Genomic DNA, 23,730 nt, shown 5'->3' on the forward strand with positions numbered 1-23,730 from the left:
TGTAGTAGGGATGTTACAGGGACAGGGATGTGGGGGATTTAGATATGTAGTAGGGATGTTACAGGGACAGGGATGTGGGGGATTTAGGTATGTAGTAGGGATGTTACAGGGACAGGGATGTGGGGGATTTAGATATGTGGTAAGGATGTTACAGGGACAGGGATGTGGGGGATTTAGATATGTAGTAGGGATGTTACAGGGACAGGGATGTGGGGGATTTAGATATGTAGTAGGGATGTTACAGGGACAGGGATGTGGGGGATTTAGAAGTCAAGGGCAGTAAATGAAGAGTCCAAGTCAGAGCGTTCAGGTTGACTGAGGATAAAGATAAGCCATCCCCGAGGTCAATGACTGAGATCGTAGTCTATATCCAGCCCAGTGGACGAAGGGCTGGGGAACCCCCGCCCCCTACAGGTCAGCGACACTCCAAGGTCTTGAGTCACAGATTGGAGTCCGTGTGGGCAGGAGTCATGAGGGACGGTGACCCGTCACGTCAACGAGTCCCAAGGTCAGAGATCCTTGTGAGCACAGAGGTCAAGGCACGGACTTTAAAGTCTGTCATTGATGAGTCCTGGGGTCGATACTAAAGGTCAAAGATCAGGACTAAAGTTGGCAAGTCTTGAAGTTGATGCCTGATGGTCAAAGCCCCTGATTGGAAGCCTGATCTCCACGGGTCTGAATGTCTATGCCAGGGCCAGGAGACCAAGAGGCAGCTTGTCCTGAAGATCGAAGCCTGTCTGCACGTCTGAGTAGGTGGAAAAGGCTTGTTGTGCTGTATCTGAGGCTCCTGATGCTCGAGTTGTTCTGCTGAACATTGCAGCCCTGCTACGTTGACTCCAGAATGCGTGGCGACACTTGCAGACTGCTCCCAGCACTTCTGTGTGTCAGTGTAGGGTGATCGATGGCTGAGTGAATCACAATCTCTGCAGTCAGGGGTACATAACCCAGTAACTGTAGCTCCAGACACAGCAAACATTCTCAGACTTTTATCAGAATAACAAACTGCTTTTATTGAATAAATACCAAACAGGATGACGTATGAAATTATAGCAAGTCAAGTGTTCAGGTGGAACAAGGTATGACCCACGACACAGGCTGGACCCTTCCACTCCACCACTGATTGAGTCCGTGACCAGGTGAAGCGTGGAAGCAGCCAACACATCTCAACCTCCCATCCACTCAGGGTGGGTTTCCGAGAATGGAGTCTCCAAGCAGACTGTTTAGCTGATTGGCTGAGGCACCCGGCCAAGCCGATCCCTCATCATTCTTTGGCAACAGGGAGGTTTCGGAGTTTTCTCTGCTCCAGGTATCTTTGGAAGGCAGGTTCCTCGCTCTGCTCCTCCACTTCTGCAGATGGAAGAGAAAACAATGAGATACAAACAGAGCAGACAGCATACACTACCCACGTCAAATACCATCACCTCATCTACAACATGGGAATGTGCACACTCCAAGTCCCATATCACTGCCCCATCTACAATATGGAACCTTCCCTGTTGTAATGGCTTTGTCTGACATGCAGAGTCCCCACCTGCAGAGCCGAACAATGTGACACTTACTTTGATAATCTAGGTCATCTGTATCTGAATCAACTTCCTCATCCTCTTCATCAGCAATCCCACGGGTTAGGATCAGACCTGAGGGACCCGGATCCACCTCATGTTCTGCATCTGCTAGACATGAAAAGATAAGAAGCATGTTCAATTCCACTACACAGAGGCGAGGAGGCACATCCTCGCCGGGTAACTCCTGCACACCACTACCACCAAACACTGATTGATCAGGATGTGAAGGGAACTTTCCTGGATATTAGACAATCTTTCTGGATGTTAAAGAATAAGGTGATCCAGTAGCTACACTTCATTTGGAGTTTGAGGAGATCTAGCCTGTCCCCAAAGACAGTCGCAAATTTCTACAGATGTACCCTGGAGAGCATTCTGATACAGAGGCACCAATGCACAGAATCAGAAAAAACTGCAGAAGGTTGTAAAGTCAGCCAGCTCCATCATGGGCACTAGCCTCGCCAGCGTCGAAGACATCTTCAAAAGGCGGCGACTGAAGAAAGAAGCATCCATTGCGAAGGGCCTTCTCCATCTAGAACGTGCCCCCTTCTCGTTACCGCCATTAAGGAGGAGCTACAGGAGCCTGAGGACACACACTTAACATTTCAGGAACAGCTTCTTCCACTCCACTGTCAGATTTCTGAACAGTCTACGAAACCATGAACATAACCTCACCCTTTAGCTCTCTTTTTGCACTACTTTATTGTTTTATATTTCTGACTGTAACTTGTAGCTTTTTTACTGCATTAAACTGTACTGTTGCTACAAAACAACACACTTCATGACATACGTAAACCTGATTCTCATTCAAAAACGGCTTTAAGTTAGACTATTGGCCGAGTTTGATAAGTGGAGAAGAGGTTTGAAGGTTCAAACTGTTCATTCCAGCTCCTGTTCATGTTCTGAACCCCCAAACCAGGGAGTCTCAGCTTCCAGCAGCCCTCCCACGCAGAGACCCCAGAATGACCAGGGCTGGTCAGAGAGCAAGGGTGAGCAATCCACTCACAGTTGGCAGGAATGGGGCTGGAATCCATGGCAATGTCCCCCATGTCTTTTCGCAGTTGTTCCAGTTGATCTTCACGCTTCTTCACCTCCTTGGCAGCCTGGGATACAAAGAGGTTAAACTGTGGGTGGGGAGGGGACAGAGGTGAGGGAGGGGTTCATCGCCTCCTTCACCTAGTATACAAAGAGGAGATTAAACTGTGGGTGGGAGATGATAGAGGGGAAGGAGGGGTTTTTCACCTCTTTGGCAGCCAAGAACACAAAGAAGTGGGTGATGGGGACAGAGGTGAGCGAGGGGGATACAGAATGCAAAAGCATAGGCGGCTTAAAAGGCAGGACGGACACTTTCCTTTATTTGCCAGGTAAGGAATGCAAGAGCAGGGAGGGTGTATTGTAGACAACAGTTAGATCACAGCAGGGGGAAAGACGCAGAGCTTTATTTCTTATGTCAAAGTTGAGGTGGTCTTCAATGGAACAAATAGAGAAAAAGGGATATTTTGACAAGTAGTTTATTCAGTGTGAACTGCGAAGACAAAACTGAGCAAGGAGAGGCCATGTGAAGAACTGGAGGGAGGGGAGAAAGAGAAAACTTCTCCCGAGAAGGTGGGAAAGGTGAGGAGTGGAGGCAGAAACCACTCTCACTCTTTCAGTGATGAACAAGAATCATCCGCACTCTCGGTGCATTCTGTAAGAGGATGAGCTGAATGGGCCACCTCCTCCTGGGCAGCACTGCCGCTGTGGCTGGGTGAGTGAGGGATCTGAATGACAGGTCGAAGGGAACCAGGGAGGGGCAGCTGGAGAGCAGCCACTAATACTCTGAGCACTGTCACACGAACATCACTCACCAGATGTTGCTGCATCTTTTCATAATGAGGTCGATAATCACTACGAAGACAAGAAAACTCGAATTAAATAGTGTGTCTGAGAGTCCTGCAATCACCAAAACTTAGTACCCAGGTCTGAGGCGATGGGTTTGGGACAACTAATCAAGTGTTTCTGTAGTCCTGCAGCAACAAGCAGAAACACAGTGAATACAGACATCGGGATGGAGGGCCCCTCACCTCCAAATATTGTGCAAGGTCTTTCAGCTTACCTTTCGTACTCAGCTGCTGCCTCAGTGACCTGCTGCAAGAATTCATGCATTCCAATGCCCTCGACTGCTGAAACCCCAACCACCTGAAAGAAACAAACCCAGTCAGAGCTGCCAAAGTTAAACAACCCAACATTGCCCCACATAGACAACTATACATCCTGTCATACACAATACAGTTACTCTCCACGTAACGGCCATCATACAACCCGTCATACATGGTACAATTCACCCGAGATCATACAGTACGTCACACACAGTACAATCTCACCCCACGTAAAGGCCTCATACAACTAGTCACACACGGTACAATCTCACTCCAAATAAATGCTGTCCTACAACCTGGTACACATTTTACAGCCTCACTCCAGGTAAATGCTGTCAAACAATCCATCACATACAGTGCAGTCTCACTGCAGGTAAATGCTGTCAAACAACGCGTCACACACGGTACAGTCTCACTGCAGGTAAATGCTGTCAAACAACGCGTCACACACGGTACAGTCTCACTGCAGGTAAATGCTGTCAAACAACCCGTAACACACAGTACAGTCTCACTGCAGGTAAATGCTGTCAAACAATGTGTCACACACGGTACAGTCTCCCTCCAGGTAAATGCTGTTAAACAACGCGTCACACACGGTACAGTCTCACTCCAGGTAAATGCTGTCAAACAACGTGTCACACACGGTACAGTCTCACTCCAGGTAAATGCTGTTAAACAACGTGTCACACACGGTACAGTCTCACTGCAGGTAAATGCTGTCAAACAACCCGTAACACACGGTACAGTCTCACTGCAGGTAAATACTGTCAAACAACACGTCACACACGGTACAGTCTCACTGCAGGTAAATGCTGTCAAACAACCCGTAACACACAGTACAGTCTCACTGCAGGTAAATGCTGTCAAACAACACGTCACACACGGTACAGTCTCACTGCAGGTAAATGCTGTCAAACAACAAGTCACACACGGTACAGTCTCACTCCAGGTAAATGCTGTTAAACAACGCGTCACACACGGTACAGTCTCACTCCAGGTGAAGACCGGGCAGCTGCAGCAGTGCTCGGAGTATAAAACAACCTCAGGTCTGGGATGGAGTGTGGTTCCACAGATCTGCTGTACCGGCAATTACCCCACTGGACAATCCGTCTGAACTATTTTAGAGAAATATTTAGTTTCCCATTTAATTTATTTAAAATTTTGTGCACCTCTCAGTCCCGTTTGCAGGTCTTTAATTTAGGGTCAATGCTTGTATGGCTTCTTCCAACAATACTCAAGAATTGATACTGGAACACAGAAAAGAACAGACCCTTCGGCCCATGATGTTGTGCTGGCCTTCTAACTCACTCCAAGATCAATATAACCCTTCTCTCCATTTTTATATTATCCGTGTGCCTATGAGTCCTTTAAAAGCCCCTAAAGTCCATGCACACAACATTGTGTAAAAAAGCTACCTGTGACAGCCTTAAAATTATACCCTATCATTTTATCCATTACTACCCTGCAAAAACGTCTCTGGCTGCCCACTCTATCATCTTGTTCATCTCCATCAAGTAACCTCTCATCTTCCTTCTCTCCAAATGGGCTCAACCCTCTGTTCCACCCTGCCCCCGCCCCAAACGCCCATGGGAGGCAAGTTGATGGTAACCGAGAAGGTAGCTGACGTGATTTACCCGCAGGTTACTGTAGAATTCATCCAGGACAAGACTCATGGAACGAGTGAGATTACTGGCATAGGTAGTCTCTTGGTTCAATGCATCTTGAAATGTTTCAAAATCTGTCATCCACTCCACAGCGAAACCGTGATCCACAATGTCAACCTACAACAGAAGCATAAAACCATAAAATATTGGAGCAGAATTAGGCTGTTTACCCCATCATGGCTAATTTATTGTTATAGGCAATACATCCTGCTAAAGCCAGAAGGTGTAGACAATATGCAGTATTGCAGTTGGGACACACACGGCTACTGCAGCCTCGCTTCCAACCCCTTGTACACCAGTTCCTCTGATTTCAATTGGAGTAGGATGTTTGCGAAGGGGCGTCCAGAAAGCAGGATGCTTAAAACTACGAGAGTTCAAGATCTGCATGTTCCTCTTTGAGTGAAGGACAAGGATAAGGTAGGGAACCTTACCTTATTAGTGATAGTTTTTCAAAACTCTTTAGATTCTGGATTAGTTCCTGAGGATTGGAGGGTGGCTAATGTAACCCCACTTTTTAAAAAAGGAGGGAGAGAGAAACCGGGGAATTATAGACCGGTTAGCCTAACGTCAGTGGTGGAGAAAATGCTAGAGTCAGTTATCAAAGATGTGATAACAGCATATTTGGAAAGCGGTGAAATCATCGGAAAAAGTCAGTATGGATTTGTGAAAGGAAAATCATGTCTGTCGAATCTTATAGAATTTTTTGAGGATGTAACTAGTAGAGTGGATAAGGGAGAACCAGTGGATGTGGTATAGTTGGATTTTCAAAAGGCTTTTGACAACGTCCCACACAGGAGATTAGTGTGCAAACTTAAAGCACACAGTATTGGTGGTAAGGTATTGATGTGGATAGAGAAATGGTTGGCAGACAGGAAGCAAAGAGTGGGAATAAACGGGACCTTTTCAGAATGGCAGGCAGTGACTAGTGGGGTACCGCAAGGCTCAGTGCTGGGACCCCAGTTGTTTACAATATATATTAATGATTTAGACAAGGGAATTAAATGCAGCATCTCCAAGTTTGCGGATGACACGAAGCTGGGTGGCAGTGTTAGCTGTGAGGAGGATGCTAAGAGGATGCAGGGTGACTTGGATAGGTTAGGTGAGTGGGCAAATTCATGGCAGATGCAATTTAATGTGGATAAATGTGAGGTTATCCACTTTGGTGGCAAGAACAGGAAAACAGATTATTATCTGAATGGTGGCCGATTAGGAAAAGGGGAGATGCAACGAGACCTGGGTGTCATTATACACCAGTCATTGAAAGTGGGCATGCAGGTACAGCAGGCGGTGAAAAAGGCGAATGGTATGCTGGCATTCATAGCAAGAGGATTTGAGTACAGGAGCAGGGAGGTACTACTGCAGTTGTACAAGGCCTTGGTGAGACCACACCTGGAGTATTGTGTGCAGTTTTGGTCCCCCAATCCGAGGAAAGACATTCTTGCCATAGAGGGAGTACAAAGAAGGTTCACCAGATTGATTCCTGGGATGGCAGGACTTTCATATGAAGAAATACTGGATCGACTAGGCTTATACTTGCTGGAATTTAGAAGATTGAGGGGGGATCTTATTGAAACGTATAAAATTGTAAAGGAATTGGACAGGTTAGATGCAGGAAGATTGTTCCCGATGTTGGAGAAGTCCAGAACGAGAGGTCACAGTTTAAGGATAAAGGGGAAGTCTTTTAGGACCGATATGAGGAAAAACTTCTTCACACAGGGAGTGGTGAATCTGTGGAATTCTCTGCCACAGGAAACATTTGAGGCCAGTTCATCGGCCTATGGTCAGGCCACACTTAGATCCCCTCCAGTTCGCCTACCAGCCCCGAATAGGAGTTGAGGATGCTATCGTCTGCCTGCTGAACCCTGTCTATGCCCACCTGGACAAGCCAGCGAGCACTGTAAGGGTCATGATTTTTTGACTTCTCCAGTGCATTCAACACCATCCGCCCTGCTCTGCTGGGGGAGAAGCTGACAGAGATGCAGGTGGATGCTTCCCTGGTGTCATGGGTTCTTGATTACCTTACTGGCAGACCACAGTACGTGTGCTTGCAACACTGTGTGTCCGACAGAGTGATCAGCAGCACTGGGGCCCCACAGGGGACTATCTTGTCTCCCTTTCTCTTCACCATTTACACCTCGGACTTCAACTACTGCACAGTCTTGTCATCTTCAGAAGTTTTCAGATGACTCTGCCATAGTTGGATGCATCAGCAAGGGAGATGAGGTTGAGTACAGGGCTACGGTAGGAAACTTTGTCACATGGTGTGAGCAGAATTATCTGCAGCTCAATGTGAAAAAGACTAAGGTGCTGGTGGTAGACATGAGGAGAGCTAAGGTACCGCTAACCCCTGTTTCCATCCAGGGGGTCAGTGTGGACATGGTGGAGGATTACAAATACCTGGGGATACGAATTGACAATAAACTGGACTGGTCAAAGAACACTGAGGCTGTCTACAAGAAGGGTCAGAGCCGTCTCTATTTCCTGAGGAGAACGAGGTCCTTTAACATCTGCCGGATGATGCTGAGGATGTTCTACAAGTCTGTGGTGGCCAGTGCGATCATGTTTGCTGTTGTGTGCTGGGGCAGCAGGCTGAAGGTAGCAGACACCAACAGAATCAACAAACTCATTCGTAAGGCCAGTGATGTTGTAGGGATGGAACTGGACTCTCTCACGGTGGTGTCTGAAAAGAGGATGCTGTCTAAGTTGCATGCCATCTTGGTCAATGTCTCCCATCCACTACATAACATACTGGGTGGGCACAGGAGTACATTCAGCCAGCGACTCATTCCTCCGAGATGCAGCACAGAGCGTCATAGGAAGTCATTCCTGCCTGTGGCCATCAAACTTTACAACTCCTCCCTTGGAGGGTCAGACACCCTGAGCCAATAGGCTGGTCCTAGACTTATTTCATAATTTACTGGCATAATTTACATATTACTATTTAACTATTTATGGTTCTATTACTATTTATTACTTATGGTGCAACTGTAACGAAAACCAATTTCCCCCGGGATCAATGAAGTATGACTATGACTATATTTAAGAAGGAGTTAGATATGGCCCTTGTGGCTAATGAGATCAGGGGGTAAGGAGGGAAGGCAGGTACAGGGTTCTGAGTTGGATGATCAGCCATGATCATACTGAATGGCGGTGCAGGATCCAAGAGCCAAATGGTCTACTCTTGCACCTATTTTCTATGTTTCTAACCCTGATTTACATTAGTTATTATGTCCTTGGCCAGGAAAACGGTTTGGGTCAGGTATAGACAGCTGGGATTGTGAATCCCCAGAGGAGTATACCGGATACATAAGAAAGTAATCTGGAACAGGAATGTTAGATTTGTAGAAGATTGAGAGGCGCAGATAGAATGGACAGCCAGCACTTTTTACACAGGACAATAGCCAACACCAGAGGACATCCATTTAAGCTGAGTGCAGGAAAATTTAGGGGAGATGTCAGAGTGATGGGTGCCTGGAATGCACTGCCGGGGGGATGGTAGAGTCTGACACAATAGGGACATTTAATACTCTTAGATAGGCACATGGATGTAAGAAAAATGGAGGGTTATGGGCTGTGTGGGAGGGAAAGGTTAGATTAACCATAGAGCCAGTTTAAAAAGATCAGCACAACATTGTGGGCTGAAGGGCCTGTACTGTGCTGTACTGTTTTATATTCTGTGTTAGTGAGTATGTCTTGTGGGAGGTTCACATTACTGTAGAGGTGCTGTACATCTTAAAACATATGGACCTAATAATCTCTGCCTGAAATATACTCAATGGCTTGGTCCCCACAGTTGTCTGTGACAATGAATTCCACAGATTCATGACCCTCTGGCCACAGGTCACTCAGCAGTCTACCTGGCCAATCAAGAGGCGTGGGGGATCACCTCAGCCTGGCCAATCGAGGGGCGTGGGGATCACCTCAGCCTGGCCAATCGAGAGGCATGGGGAATCTCCCCTGCCTGGCCAATCGAGAGGCATGGGGAATCTCCCCTGCCTGGCCAATCAAGAGGCATGGGGAATCTCCCCTGCCTGGCCAATCAAGAGGCATGGGGAATCTCCCTGCCTGGCCAATCGAGAGGCATGGGGAATCTCCCCTGCCTGGCCAATCGAGAGGCATGGGGAATCTCCCTGCCTGGCCAATCGAGAGGCATGGGGAATCTCCCCTGCCTGGCCAATCGAGGGGCATGGGGATCACCCTAACCACTACCATGGCTTTGTGGGAACAGCACAAAGGACCAATAACAGAAGGCACACTGCGGGAGTGCAACAGAGAATTAATGTGGGGGCATTTTGAAGCTCAGGTGTACTGATGGATTGAGCAGGGGTCAGGTTTCCTTCCCCGGTAGCTCCAGGTTGTTATGTAAACATTAACTAACTTACCAGTAAACAAACCAATCTTTCCTCACGCTAATCCAGTTTATCGTTTCACTACTCTGTTTCAATCTCACCGACCACAACTCTCACAATTCGGGTGGTCAGAGATACAGCACAGAATACACCCTTCTGGCCCTTCAAACTGCACCGCCCACAATCCCTGATCTAACCCTCACCTAATCGCGGGACAATTTGCAATAACCAATTAACCTACCCAGTACGGCTGTGGATCGTAGAAGGAAACCAGAGGACCTGGAGAAAACACACACGGTCCATGAGGAGGACCATAAGACATAGAAGCAGAATTAGGCCATTCAGTCCATTGAGTCTGCTTTGTCATTCCATCATGTCTGACCCCAGATAGCATTCAACCCCATACACCTGCTTTCTTATCATATCCTTTGATGCCCTCATAAATCAGGAAGCGATCACCTTCCGGTTTAAATAAACCCACAGACTGGGCCTCCACAGATTCACTGCTCTCTGGCTAAAAAAAAATCTTCCTTACCTCTGTTCTAAAAGGTTGTCCCTCAAATTTGAGGCTGTGGTCTCTAGTTCTGGATACCCCCACCAAAAGAAACATCCTCGCCACATCCACTTTATCTCCTCCTTTCAACATTTGGTAGGTTTCAATGAGATCATAGAACATAGAAATCTACAGCACATTCCAGCCTCTTCAGCCCACAATGTTGTGCTGACCATGTAACCTACTCTAGAAACTGTCTAGAATTTCCCTAGTGCATAGCTCTCTATTTTACTAAGCTCCATGTACCTATCTAAGAGGCTCTTAAAAGACCCTATTGCATTTGCTTCCACCACTGCTGCCAGCAGTGCATTCCACGCACCCACCACCCTCTATGTGGAAAACTTACCCCTGACATCCCCTCGGTACTCATTTCCAAGCACCTTAAAACTGTGCCCCCTCAGGTTAGCCTGGGAAACAGCCGCTGGAGAGAGGTTAAATTCAGCAACCTCTCTCAGGAATCTGGGATGTAGTCCATCTGGCCCACATGACTTATCTCCCTAAGACCTTAGAGTTTGCCAAGCATTGTTTTCCTTTGTAATAGCAATGACACTCACTCCTGCTCCCTGACACTCACAAACCACTGGCATACTGCTAGGGTCTTCCATGGTGAAGACAGATACAAAGTACCCATTAAGTTAATCTGCCATTTCTTTGTCCCCCATTATTACCTCACCAGCATTATTATCCAGTGGTCCAATATCAACTCTCGCGTCCTTTTTACACTTTATACAACTGAAAAAACTTATGGCACCCTTCTTCATATTTTTGGCTAGTGTGCCCTCATATTTCATTCTTTCCCTTCTTTTAACTTTCTTCCGTTGCCTTTTGTTGGATTTTAAAAGCTTCCCAACCATCCAACGTCCCACTCACTTCTGCTACTTTATATTCCCTTTCCTTGGATTTTATGCAGTCCTTAACTTCCTTTGTCAGCCACAGTTGCCTATCCTTGCCATTTGAGAACTTCTTCCTCTGTGGGACATATCGATCCTGCACCTTGTGAACTATTCCCAGAAACGTCAGCCACCTCTGCTCTGCCGTCATCCCTGGCAGTATTCTCCTCCAATCCACTCCACCTGGATTAGAGGAGAAGCCATGTCTGTGTAATTCCCTTTATTCCACTGTGATACTGATACATGTGACTTACGCTTCTCCCTTTCAAACTGCAGTATGAATTACGATCACTGGCTCCTCAGGGTTCCTTTACATTAAACTTCCCAGTAAGATCTGGGTTATTACACAACACCCAATCTCAGACATAGTCATAGTCATACTTTATTAATCCCGGGGGAAATTGATTTTTATTACAGTTACTCCATAAATAATAAATAGTAATAGAACCATAAATAGTTAAATAGTAATATGTAAATTATGCCAGTAAATTATGAAATAAGTCCAGGACCAGCCTATTGGCTCAGGGTGTCTGACCCTCCAAGGGAGGAGTTGTAAAGTTTGATGGCCACAGGCAGGAATGACTTCCGATGATGCTCAGTGCTGCATCTCGGTGGAATGAGTCTCTGGCTGAATGTACTCCTGTGCCCAACCAGTACATTATGTAGTGGATGGGAGACATTGGCCAACAGAGCATGCAATTTAGACAGCATCCTCTTCTGCTCACACCATGTGACAAAGTTTCCTACCGTAGCCCTGTACTCAGCCTCATCTCCCTTGCTGATGCATCCAACTATGGCAGAGTCATCCGAAAACTTCTTAAGATGACAAGACTCTGTGCAGTAGTTAAAGTCCGAGGTGTAAATGGTGAAGAGAAAGGGAGACAAGACAGCCTTTTCCTGAGTAGGCTCAAGCACAAGTTGCTCTAAAAAGCCACCTCATAGGCATTCAACAAATTCCGTCTTGCTATCTGACACCAACCTGATTTTCCCAATCCTCTTGCATCTTGAACTCCCTCATTTCAGTTGTGTCATTACTATTATTACATGCCTGTTCCAGCTCCCTTTACAATCTCAACCCCTCATCTAGGCTACTATTTGGATGTCTACAGTATATATGATTCCCATACAACACACATAAAAGTTGCTGGTGAACGCAGCAGGCCAGGCAGCATCTCTAGGGAGAGGTGCAGTCGACGTTTCAGGCCGAGACCCTTCATCAGGACTAACTGAAGGAAGAGTGAGTAAGTGATTTGAAAGTTGGAGGGGGAGGGGGAGATCCAAAATGATAGGAGAAGACAGGAGGGGGAGGGATGGAGCCAAGAGCTGGACAGGTGATTGGCAAAAGGGATACGAGAGGATCATGGGACAGGAGGTCCGGGAAGAAAGACAAGGGGGGGGGACCCAGAGGATGGGCAAGGGGTATATACAGAGGGACAGAGGGAGAAAAAGGAGAGTGAGAGAAAGAATGTGTGTATAAAAATAAGTAACAGATGGGGTACGAGGGGGAGGTGGGGCATTAGCGGAAGTTAGAGAAGTCGATGTTCATGCCATCAGGTTGGAGGCTACCCAGACGGAATATAAGGTGTTGTTCCTCCAACCTGAGTGTGACTGCATCTTTACAGTAGAGGAGGCCGTGGATAGACATGTCAGAATGGGAACGGGATGTGGAATTAAAATGTGTGGCCACTGGGAGATCCTGCTTTCTCTGGCGGACAGAGCGTAGATGTTCAGCAAAGCGGTCTTCCAGCCTGTGTCGGGTCTCGCCAATATATAAAAGGCCACATCGGGAGCACCGGATGCAGTATATCACCCTAGTCGACTCACAGGTGAAGTGTTGCCTCACCTGGAAGGGCTGTTTGGGGCCCTGAATGGTGGTAAGGGAGGAAGTGTAAGGGCATGTGTAGCACTTGTTCCGCTTACATGGATAAGTGCCAGGAGGGAGATCAGTGGGGACGAATGGACAAGGGAGTTGCGTAGGGAGCGATCCCTGCGGAATGCAGAGGTGGGGGGAGGGAAAGATGTGCTTAGTGGTGGGATCCCGTTGGAGGTGGTGGAAGTTACGGAGAATAATATGTTGGACCCGGAGGCTGGTGGGGTGGTAGGTGAGGACCAGGGGAACCCTATTCCTAGTGGGGTGGCGGGAGGATGGAGTGAGAGCAGATGTACGTGAAATGGGGGAGATGCGTTTAAGAGCAGAGTTGATAGTGGAGGATAATGTCTTTTTTAAAGAAAGGGGCTCCCCTTCCTCCACTATCAACCCTGCTCTTAAACGCATCTCCCCCATTTCCGCCAGAGAAAGCAGGATCTCCCAGTGGCCACACATTTTAATTCCACATCCCATTCCCATTCTGACATGTCTATCCACAGCCTCCTCTACTGTAAAGATGCAGCCACACTCAGGTTGGAGGAACAACACCTTATATTCCGTCTGGGTAGCCTCCAACCTGATGGCATGAACATCGGCTTCTCTAACTTCCGCTAATGCCCCACCTCCCCCTCGTACCCCATCTGTTACTTATTTTTATAACACATTCTTTCTCTCACTCTCCTTTGTCCCTCTGTATATACCCCTTGCCCATCCTCTGGGTCCCCCCCCCCCCCCCGTCTTTCTTCCCGGACCTCCTGTCCCATGGTCCTCTCGTATCCCTTTTGCCTATCACCTGTCCAGCTCTTGGCTCTATCCCTCCCCCTCCTGTCTTCTCCTATCATTTTGGACCTCCCCCTCCCCCTCCAACTTTCAAATCCCTTACTCACTCTTCCTTCAGTTAGTCCTGACGAAGGGTCTCGGCCTGAAACGTCGACTGCACCTCTTCCTAGAGATGCTGCCTGGCCTGCTGCGTTCACCAGCAACTTTTATGTGTGTTGCTTGAATTTCCAGCATCTGCAGAATTCCTGTTGTTTGCGTTTATATGATTCCCATAATGGTTTTTTTACCCTTGCAGTTTCTTAATTCCACCCACAATGATTCAACATTCTCTGACCCTATGTTACCTTTTTCTAAAGATGCAATTCCATCTCTTACCAACAGAGGCAAACCACCACCTATGCCTTCCTGCCTGTCCTTTCTCTACAAAGTATATCATAGAACATAGAAATTTCCAGCACATTACAGGCCCTTTGGCCCACAATGTTGTACCAACCAAGTAACCTACACTAGAAACTGTCTAGAATTTCCCTACTGCATAGCCCTCTACGCTTCTAAGCTCCATGTACTTATCTAAGAAGCTCTTCAAAGACCCTATTGCATCCATTTCCACCATCGCTGCTGGCGGTGCATTCCGCACACCCATCACTCTCTGTGGTCCCCTCAGTACCTTTTTCCAAGCACCTTCAAAACTATGCCCCCTCATGTTAGCCATTTAGGCCCTGGGGAAAAGGCCTCTGGCTATCCACACGATCAATGCCTCTCATCATCTTATACACCTCTGTCAGGTCACCTCTCATCCTCCGTCGCTCCAAGCAAAAAAGGCCAAGTACACGCAACCTAATCTCATAAGGTATGCAACCCAATTCAGGCAACATCCTTGTAAATCTCTTCTGCACTCTCTCTATAGATTCCACATCCTTCCTGTAGTGAGGTGACCAGAACTGAGCACAGTACTCCAAGTGGGGTCTGACCAAGGTCTTATGTAGCTGTAACGTTACCTCACAGTTGATGAATGCCAACACACCATACGCCTTCTTAACAATATCAACATGCAAAGCAGCTTTGAGTGTTCTATCGACACGGACCCTAAGATCTCTCAGATTCTCCACACTGCCAAGAATCTTACCATTTATATCGTCTTCAAATTGGACCTACCAAAATAAACTACTTCACATTTAAACCATAAGACCATATGACATAGGAGCAGAATTAGGCCATCTGGCCCACCGAGACTGCTCCGCCATTCAATCATGGCTGATCCTTTTTTATTCTCCTCTTCAACCCCAGTTCGCAGCCTTCTCCCTGTAACCTTTGATGCCATGCACCATCAAGAACCTATCAATCTCTGACTTAAGTACACCCAGTGACTTGGCCTCTGCAGCTGAATGTGGCAACAAATTCCACAAATTCACCACCTTTTGGCTAAAGAAATTTCTCCACATCTCTGTTTTGAAAGGGTGCCCCTCTATCCTGAGGCTATGCCCTCTTGTCCTAGACTCTCCCACCATGGTAAATATCCTTTCCACATCTACTCTGTCTAGGCCTTTCAACATTCGAAAGGTTTCAATGAGATCCCCCCTCATCCTTCTGAACTCCAGTGAGTACAGACCCAGAGCCAAAGGTTCCTCGTATGATAACCCTTTCATTCCTGGAATCATCCTGATGACCCTGCTCTAAACCCTCTCCAATGCCAGCATATCTTTTCTAAGATGAGGGGCCCAAAACTGTTCGCAATACTCAAGGTGAGGCTTTATCAGTGCTTTATAAAGCCTCAGCATCACATCCCTGCTCTTGTATTCTAGACCTCTTGAAATGAATGCTAACATTGCATTTGCCTTCCTCATCACCAAATCAACCTGCAAGTTAACCTTCAGGGTGTTCTGCACAAGGACTCCCAAGTCCCCTTGCATCTCAGATTTTTGGATTTTCTCCCTTTTAGAAAATAGTCTGCACATTTACTTCAACTACCAAAGTACATGACTATGCATTTTCCAACATTGTATTTCATTCGCCACTTTCTTGCCCATTCTCCTAATCTGTCTAAGTCCTTCTGCATCCTACCTGTTTCCTTAACACTACCTGCCCCTTCACTAATTTTCATATCATCTGCAAACTTGGCAACAAACCCATCTATTCCATCATCTAATTCATGAAATGTTTCAAGAGGCTTGTCATGAGGCACATAAGACCCTGCTGCCCCCCTCACTGGACCCCCTGCAGTTCGCATATCGTCCCAACCGTTCAACAGACACGCCATCGCCACCACCCTCCACCTGGCCCTCACCCACCTGGACAAAAAAGACACGTACGTTCGAATGCTGTTCATAGACTTCAGTTCAGCATTCAACACAATCATTCCTCAGCACCTGATTGGAAAGCTGAAACTGCTGGGCCTGAACACCTCCCTGTGCAACTGGATCCTGGACTTCCTGACTGGGAGACCTCAGTCAGTCCAGATACCATCACACTGACCACAGGGCGCCCCCAGGGCTGTGTGCTCAGTCCACTGCTGTTCAATCTGCTGACCCACGACTGTGCTGCAACACACAGCTCGAACCACATCAAGTTCACCGATGACACGACCGTGGTGGGGCTCATCAGCAAGAACGATGAGTCAGCATACAGAGAGGAGGAGGTGCAGCGGCTAACGGACTGGTGCAGAGCCAACAACCTGTCTCTGAATGTGAACAAAACAAAAGAGATGGTTGTTGACTTCAGGAGGACACGGATCGACCACTCTCTGCTGAACATCGATGACTCCTCCGTTGAGATAGTTAAGAGCACCAAATTTCTTAGTGTTCACCTGGTGGAGAATCTCACCCGGTCCCTCAACACCAGCTCCATAGCCAAGAAAGCCCAGCAGCGTCTCTACTTTCTGCGAAGGCTGAGAAAAGTCCATCTCCCACCCCCATCCTCACCACATTCTACAGAGGTTGTATTGAGAGCATCCTGAGCAGCTACTTCACTGCCTGGTTCGGTAATTGCACCATCTCAGATCACAAGACCCTGCAGCGGATAGTGAGGTCAGCTGAGAAGATCATCAGGGTCTCTCTTCCTGCTATTACAGACATTTACACCACACACTGCACCCACAAAGCTAACAGTATTATGAAGGACCCCACATGCCCCTCACACACACTCTTCTCCCTCCTGCCATCTGGCAAAAGGTACCGAAGCATCCAGGCTCTCACGACCAGACTGTACAACAGTTTCTTCCCTCAATACTCAGAGTCTAGACTGACATCCACATCATTTATTATTATATTGTAATTTGTCCTCTACTGCGTCTATTGTCTTGTTTATTAATTATTGTACTGCCCTGCACTGTTTTGTGCACTTTATGTAGACCTTGCAGGTCTGTAGTCTAGTGCAGTTTTTATGTTGTTTTACGTAGTCTAGTGTAGCCTTGTGCTGTCTCACATAGTCTAGTGTAGTTTTGTGTTGTTTCATGTAGCACCATGGTCCTGGAGGAACGTTGTTTCGTTTTTACTGTGTGCTGTACCAGCAGCTTATGGTCAAAATGACAATAAACTTGACTTGACTTGGCTGATATACAGCATAAAAAGTGGTCCCTACACCGACCCCTGCAGAACACCACTAGTCACTGGCATCCAACCAGAGAAGGATCCTATTATTCCTACTCACTGCCTCCTACCAATCAGCCAATGCTCTAACCATCTTAGTAACTTCCCTGTAATACCATGGGCTCTTAACTTGGTAAGCAGCCTCATGTGTGGTACCTTGTCAAAGGCCTTCTGAAAATTCAAATATACAACATCCACTGCATCTCCTTTATCTATCCTACTTGTAATCTCCTCAAAGAATTCCGACAAGTTCGTCAGGCAGGGTTTTCCCTGAAGGAAACCATTCTGACTTTGTACTATCTTGTCCTGTGTCACCAAGTACTAAATCACCTCACCATGCCAGAGTACAATAATTTTTGAAAGATCATTTCTAATGCAACCACAATCGCTAACACTACCTCTTTCAGAACCCTAGGGTGCAGGTACTCTGGTCTGGGTGACTTATGAACCTTTAGGTCTCTCAGCTTTTTGAGCACATTCTCTCTTGTAACAGTAACTGCACCCACTTCTCTTCCTTCACACACTACAACATCAGATGCACTGCCAGTGTCTTCCACAGTGAAGACTGAGCAAAATACTAATTTAGTTCATCAGCCATCTCCTTGTCCCCCGTTATTTCTCCCGCCTCATTTTCTAGCATGCCTATATCCACTCTCATTTCTTTTATTTTTCACATACCTGAAAAAATGTATAGTCCACTCTGATATTATTTGCTAGCTTGCTTTCATATTTCATCTTTTCCCTTCTAATTATTTTTTTAGTTGCTCTCTGTAGGTTTTTAAAAACCCATATCTTCCATCTTCCCTCTAATTTTTGCTTTGTTACATGTCCTTTCTTTTGTTTTTACATTAGCTTTGACTTCCCCTGTCAGCCACAGTTGTACTATTTTACCATGGGAGTATTTCTTCATTTTTGGAATACACATGTCTTGCACCTTCCTCATTTTTCCCAGATGCCATTGCTGCTCTGCTGTCATCCCTGCCAGCAGCTCCTTCCAATTTACTTCGGTTAATTCCTCTCTCATACCACTGTAATTTCCCTTACTCCACTGAAATGCTGCTACATCCGACTTCACTTTCTCCCTATCAAATTTCAAGTTGACCTCAATCATATTGTGATCACTGGTTCCTAAGGGTTCTTTCAGCTTCAAGTTTCCTCATTGCATCCGGTTCATTACGTAATACCCAATCCAGTATAGCTGACCCCCTTGCCATTCCCTGAGTACATCTGCTCCCAAGTTCCTGCCTAATAGCATCATATATCCCCCTACCCCAATTAACTGTTTTCTCAAATTGTCTGCTCCTGTCCCTCTCCAGCGCTATGGTGAAGGAGATAAGAGTTGTGGTCACTACCTCCAAAATGCTCTCCCACCGAGAGATCTGACACCTGACCAGGTTCATTTCCCAATACCAGATCAAGCACAGCCTCTCCTCTTGTAGGCTTATCTAAATATTGAGTCAGAAACCCTTCCTGAACACACTTAAGCTTCACCCCATCTAAACCCCTTGCGCTAAGGATTTGCCGATCTTTATTAGGAAGATTAAAATCTCTCATCACAACAACCCTATTATTATTGTATTGTTCCAGAATCTGCCTCCCTATCTGCTCCTCAATGTCCCTGTTACTGTGGACTCTTTAAAAAAACACCCAGTACAGTTATTGCCCCTTTCCTGTTTCTGACTTCCAACCACACTGACTCAGTAGACCATCCCTCCATAACTACCATCTCTGCAGCCGTGACACTATCCCTAATTAGCAATGCCATGCCCCACCTCTTTTGCCTCCTACTCTGTTCTTTTTGAAACATCTAAAGCCCGGAACACTCAGCAGCCGTTCCTGCCCCTGAGACAAGTCTCTGTAATGGCCACAACATCACCCAGAGAGTGGTGGATATGTGGAATGCTCTGCCCCGGAAGGCAGTGGAGGCCAAATCTCTGGATGCTTCCAAGAAAGAGATGGATAGAGCTCTTAAAGATAGCAGAATCAAAGGTTATGGGGATAAGGCAGGAACTGGATACTGATAGTGGATGATCAGCCATGATCACAGTGAATGGCGGTGCTGGCTCAAAGGGCCGAATGGCCTACTCCTGCACCTATTGTCTATTGTCTCACAAACTCCCTACAAGCTGTCTCTACTTGTGCTCCAACATCCCCATCCTCTGCCTCTTCACTTCAGTTCTCACCCCTCTGCAAATTCAGTTTAAACCTTCCCCAAAAGCATTAAGAAACCTCCCCACCAGGACATTGGTTCCCCTCGGATTCAAGTGCAACCTGTCCTTTTTGTACAGATCACACCTGCCCCAGAAGAGGTCCCAATGATCCAGAAATCTGACTCCCTGCCCCCTGCTTTAATCCTAATCTCGGGACTGCTGCCTATGCCACACATCAGTGAGATCTCCCCGCATTCTTCTGAATTCCAGTGAGTACAGGCCCAAAGCTGCCAAACGCTCCTCATATGTTAACACCTTCATTCGTAGTATCATCCTTGTAAACCTCCTCTGGACTCTCTCCAATGTCAGCACAATCTTTCTGACATATGGGGCACTAAACTGTTGACAATACTCCAAGTGCAGCCTGACTAGTGTCTTATAAAGCATCAGCATTATCTCCTTGCTTTTATATTCTCTTCCCCTTGAATTAAATGCCAATATTGCATTTGCCTTCTTTACCACAGACTGAACCTGTAAATTAACCTTCCAGGAGTCTTGCACTCACTTTCACTACTGTTTCCAGGACCTCCTCCCTCTTTTCACCCATGTTACTGGTACCAATATGTACCACTTTTCAGGATATCATGGACGCATTCAGAAACATCATGGACCCTGGCATCTAGGAGGCAAACTACCATCGGTGCTTCTTTTCGTGTGTCCCCAACCCTCAACCCCCAACCATACTCAAAATGGAGTACTTATTGTTATGGGGTACAGCCACAGGGGTGACCTCCTCTACCTGACGCTCTCCCTTCCCTCTCCTGACAGTCTGTCTCCTGTGGCCTTGAGGAAACTACCTCCTTGTAGCTCCTTTCCATCACCTATTCACTTTCCCTAACGAGCTGAAGATCATCAAGATGCAGTCTCTAAGGAGCTGCATCTCGATGTACCTGGTGCAAATGTGATCATCTCCCAGAAGTCCCACAGCTGACAGGTAGAAAAGAACACTGGCCCTGCTACTCTCTCAAGTTAAATGAGCTAAAAGAAATAAGAAATTAAGGAATGAACTTACCTACCTGCCTTGCCTCCAGCATACGGAGACTCCTTTCAGAAGGCACTGGAAATGAACTTGGCGCTCTGACGCCCCGAGCTGTAACAGCACTGCACTACTCAATGCACCACTGTGGTGTGCTCTTTGGGCTCAACTTTAAACTTACGTGCAATGATCTTCAAATTAAATTAATAAACAGTGTAAAATCTGTGAGCGACATTGGAAAACACTGAATAAAAATGCTTTTATCAGGTAGGCCTTTGTTATACTGATTGAGTGGAAAAGCAGTATATGAACACCTTTCCATCATATAGTTTATCCTTCTAGAATGTAACTGTCCACAGAGACATCACAAGCAAGAAAGCTGATCAATGCCTCTACTTCCTCAGGAGGCTAAAGAAGTTTGGCATATTCCCTGGTGACCCTCATCAATTTTTAATCAATGCATAGGAAGTATCCTATCCAGATGTATCAAGGCTTGGCACGGTAAATGCTCTGCCCATGACTGCAAGAAATAACAGAGAGCTGTGTACAGAGCTCAGCACATCATGGAAATCAGCCTTCCGCCTCCATGGACTCTGCCTCCACTTCTCACTGGCTCAGTAAAGAACCCACCACCCAGACATTTTCTCTTCTCCCTTCTTCTTTCAAAAGCCTGAAAGCATGTAGCACCAGGCTCAAAGACAGCTCCTACCCCACTATTGAACAGACTTCTTGCATAAGATGGACTCTTAACCTCACAATCTACCACCTTGCACTTTATTGCCTACCCGCACTGCACTTTCTCTGTAGTTGTTACACTGTATTTTGCATCGTTATTGTTTGACCTTACTTGGCTCTACCTCAATGCACTGTGTAATTAACTGAACAGTATGCAAGGCAAATTCTTCACTGTATCTCACTGACCATAATAAACCAACTCCAATACCATCAGAAACAAAATTACCCCGAGGCACTTCATCAGAGTATTATCAAGGAACAAGTCACACACAGACAAGGCAAGAGCTTTGTTAATGTTGGCTTTAAGGATCAGTTAGAAGAAAGAAAAATGGAGATAAAGGTGGAGCCACTTAAATTAGGGGTAATCAATGACCAAAATGGGAAAGTACAGATGAGGAAGTAGAAGGACGAGAGGAGAAAGAACATGGTGTCATATAACCTTTAAACCAAAAGCTCATCATTAATCAAGAGCCATCAGTTAGTGGTGACGAGAAAAGAGGTCTCTGAGAATTTGGACTTGTGCATGAGCACTGTTTACGGAAGTGGGCAGAAGCAGAGAACCATGCAGAACTGAGACAACAGGTGTCACTGTGGTCTCACACTCGTTCTGACACCGCCATATTCACAGCTATTGGTGATTGAGGAATGTACTACAGGAACCAAGGATTCAGCTTTCGTCTTCCCACAGCTAGTTGGGAGAACTTAATGCTCATTGGACAAGCAGCCAGTGTTGCAGGTGATGGTAGGAAGGAGACAGCGGCAGTGGGTGGTGTGTTGCAGAAGTGGCATTTGATGTGACGGGGGGGGCAGGGGGGTGCGTTGGAGACATATGATAGACGTCAAACACCCCTTAAAAGTGACGGCACTGCCTCTTTCTAATACCATGTGATCTTGACAAGTTAGCGAATGGAAAACAACTGAGAGCTGAGAATATCGAGCTCTTTGCCTGTGGGTTGTGGCAGCTGAGATTGTGTGACTGAGGTACCACAGCAAAGGTCCCAGGATTGACCATAAGACATTGAAGCAAATTCAACCATTTGGCCCATTGACTCTACTCTGCATTCCGTCACGGCTGATTTATTATTCCTCTCAACATTATTCTCCTGCCTTCTCTCCAGAACCGTTGACACCTTTACTAAACAGGAACCTATCAACCATACAACCATAGAACACTACAGCACAGAAATCAGGCCATTCGGCCCTTCTAATCTGTACCAAAACTTTATTCCACTAGTCCCATTGATCTGCACCCAGTCCATAACCCTCCAGACCTCTCCTATCCATGTATCTATCCAATTTATTCTTAAAACTTAAGAGTGAGCCTGCATTTACCATGTCAGATGGCAGCTCGTTCCACACTCCCACCACTCTCTGAGTGAAGAAGTTCCCCCTAAACCTTTCCCCTTTCACCCTAAAGCCATGTCCTCTCGATTTATCTCTCCTAATCTAAGTGGAAAGAGCCTACTTGCATTTACTCTGTCTATACCCCTCATAATTTTATCAAATCAAATCAAATCTCCCCTCATTCTTCTACGCTCCAAGGAATAAAGTCCTAACCTGTTCAATCTTTCCCTGTAACTCAACTCCTGAAGACCCGGCAATATCCTAGTAAATCTTCTCTGCACTCTTTCAATCTTACTGATATCCTTCCTATAGTTAGGTGACCAGAACTGCACACAATACTCCAAATTTAACCTCACCGTAACATCCCAACTCCTATACTCAATACTTTGATTTATGAATGCCAGAATGCCAAAAGCCTTCTTTACAACCCCGTCTACTTGTGACACCACTTTCAGGGAATTATGTATCTGAACTCCCAGATCCCTTTGTTCCTTCGCACTCCTCAGTGCCCTACCATTTCCTGTGTATGTCCTACCTTGATTTGTCCTTCTAAAATGCAACACCTCACACTTGTCTGCATTAAATTCCATCTGCCATTTTCTGGCCCATTTTTCCAGTTGGTCCAGATCCCTCTGCGAGCTTTGAAAGCCTTCCTCGCTGTCCACAACGCCTCCAATCTTAGTGTCATCAGCAAACTTGCTGATCCAATTTACCACATTATTATCTAGATCATTGATGTAGACAACAAACAACAATGGTCCCAGCACAGATCCCTGAGGCACACCACTGGTCACAGGCCTCCACTCTGAGAAGCAATCATCCACTACCACTCTCTGTCTTCCCCCACACAGCCAATTTCGACTCCAGTTTACAACCTCTCCATGGATATGTAGTGTCTGAACCTTCTGAACTAACCTCCCATGTGGGACCTTATCAAAGGCCTTACTAAAGTTCACGTAGACAACATCCACAGCCTTTCCTTCATCTACTTTCTTGGTAACCTCCTCAAAAAACTCTGTAAGATTCGTTAAACACAATCTACCACGCACAAAGCCATGCTGACTATCCTTAATCAACC

General features: G+C 46.4%; 1 protein-coding gene across 2 annotated transcripts in view; it reads right to left on the bottom strand.

Annotated features, from left to right (window-relative positions):
- Positions 1 to 984: 984 nt before the first annotated feature.
- Positions 985 to 23,730, bottom strand: part of gpn1 (GPN-loop GTPase 1) — a 43,636-nt gene continuing 20,890 nt past the window's right edge. Inside the window, exons 9-14 of one of the 2 annotated variants that reach the window (XM_072264675.1) lie at positions 5,335 to 5,481; positions 3,658 to 3,740; positions 3,410 to 3,449; positions 2,569 to 2,665; positions 1,560 to 1,670; positions 985 to 1,347 (exon numbers count right to left, since the gene is read on the bottom strand). In XM_072264675.1, coding sequence (XP_072120776.1) covers positions 1,262 to 1,347; positions 1,560 to 1,670; positions 2,569 to 2,665; positions 3,410 to 3,449; positions 3,658 to 3,740; positions 5,335 to 5,481 — 564 coding nt within the window. In that variant the 3' untranslated portion in view covers positions 985 to 1,261. Of the gene's footprint in view, positions 1,348 to 1,559; positions 1,674 to 2,568; positions 2,666 to 3,409; positions 3,450 to 3,657; positions 3,741 to 5,334; positions 5,482 to 23,730 lie in introns of both variants that reach the window. The other variant, XM_072264674.1, reaches the window with a different exon arrangement.

This window comes from Mobula birostris, chromosome 8 (assembly GCF_030028105.1).
Source record: "Mobula birostris isolate sMobBir1 chromosome 8, sMobBir1.hap1, whole genome shotgun sequence".
In the NCBI taxonomy this organism is placed as follows: Eukaryota; Metazoa; Chordata; class Chondrichthyes; order Myliobatiformes; family Myliobatidae; genus Mobula; species Mobula birostris.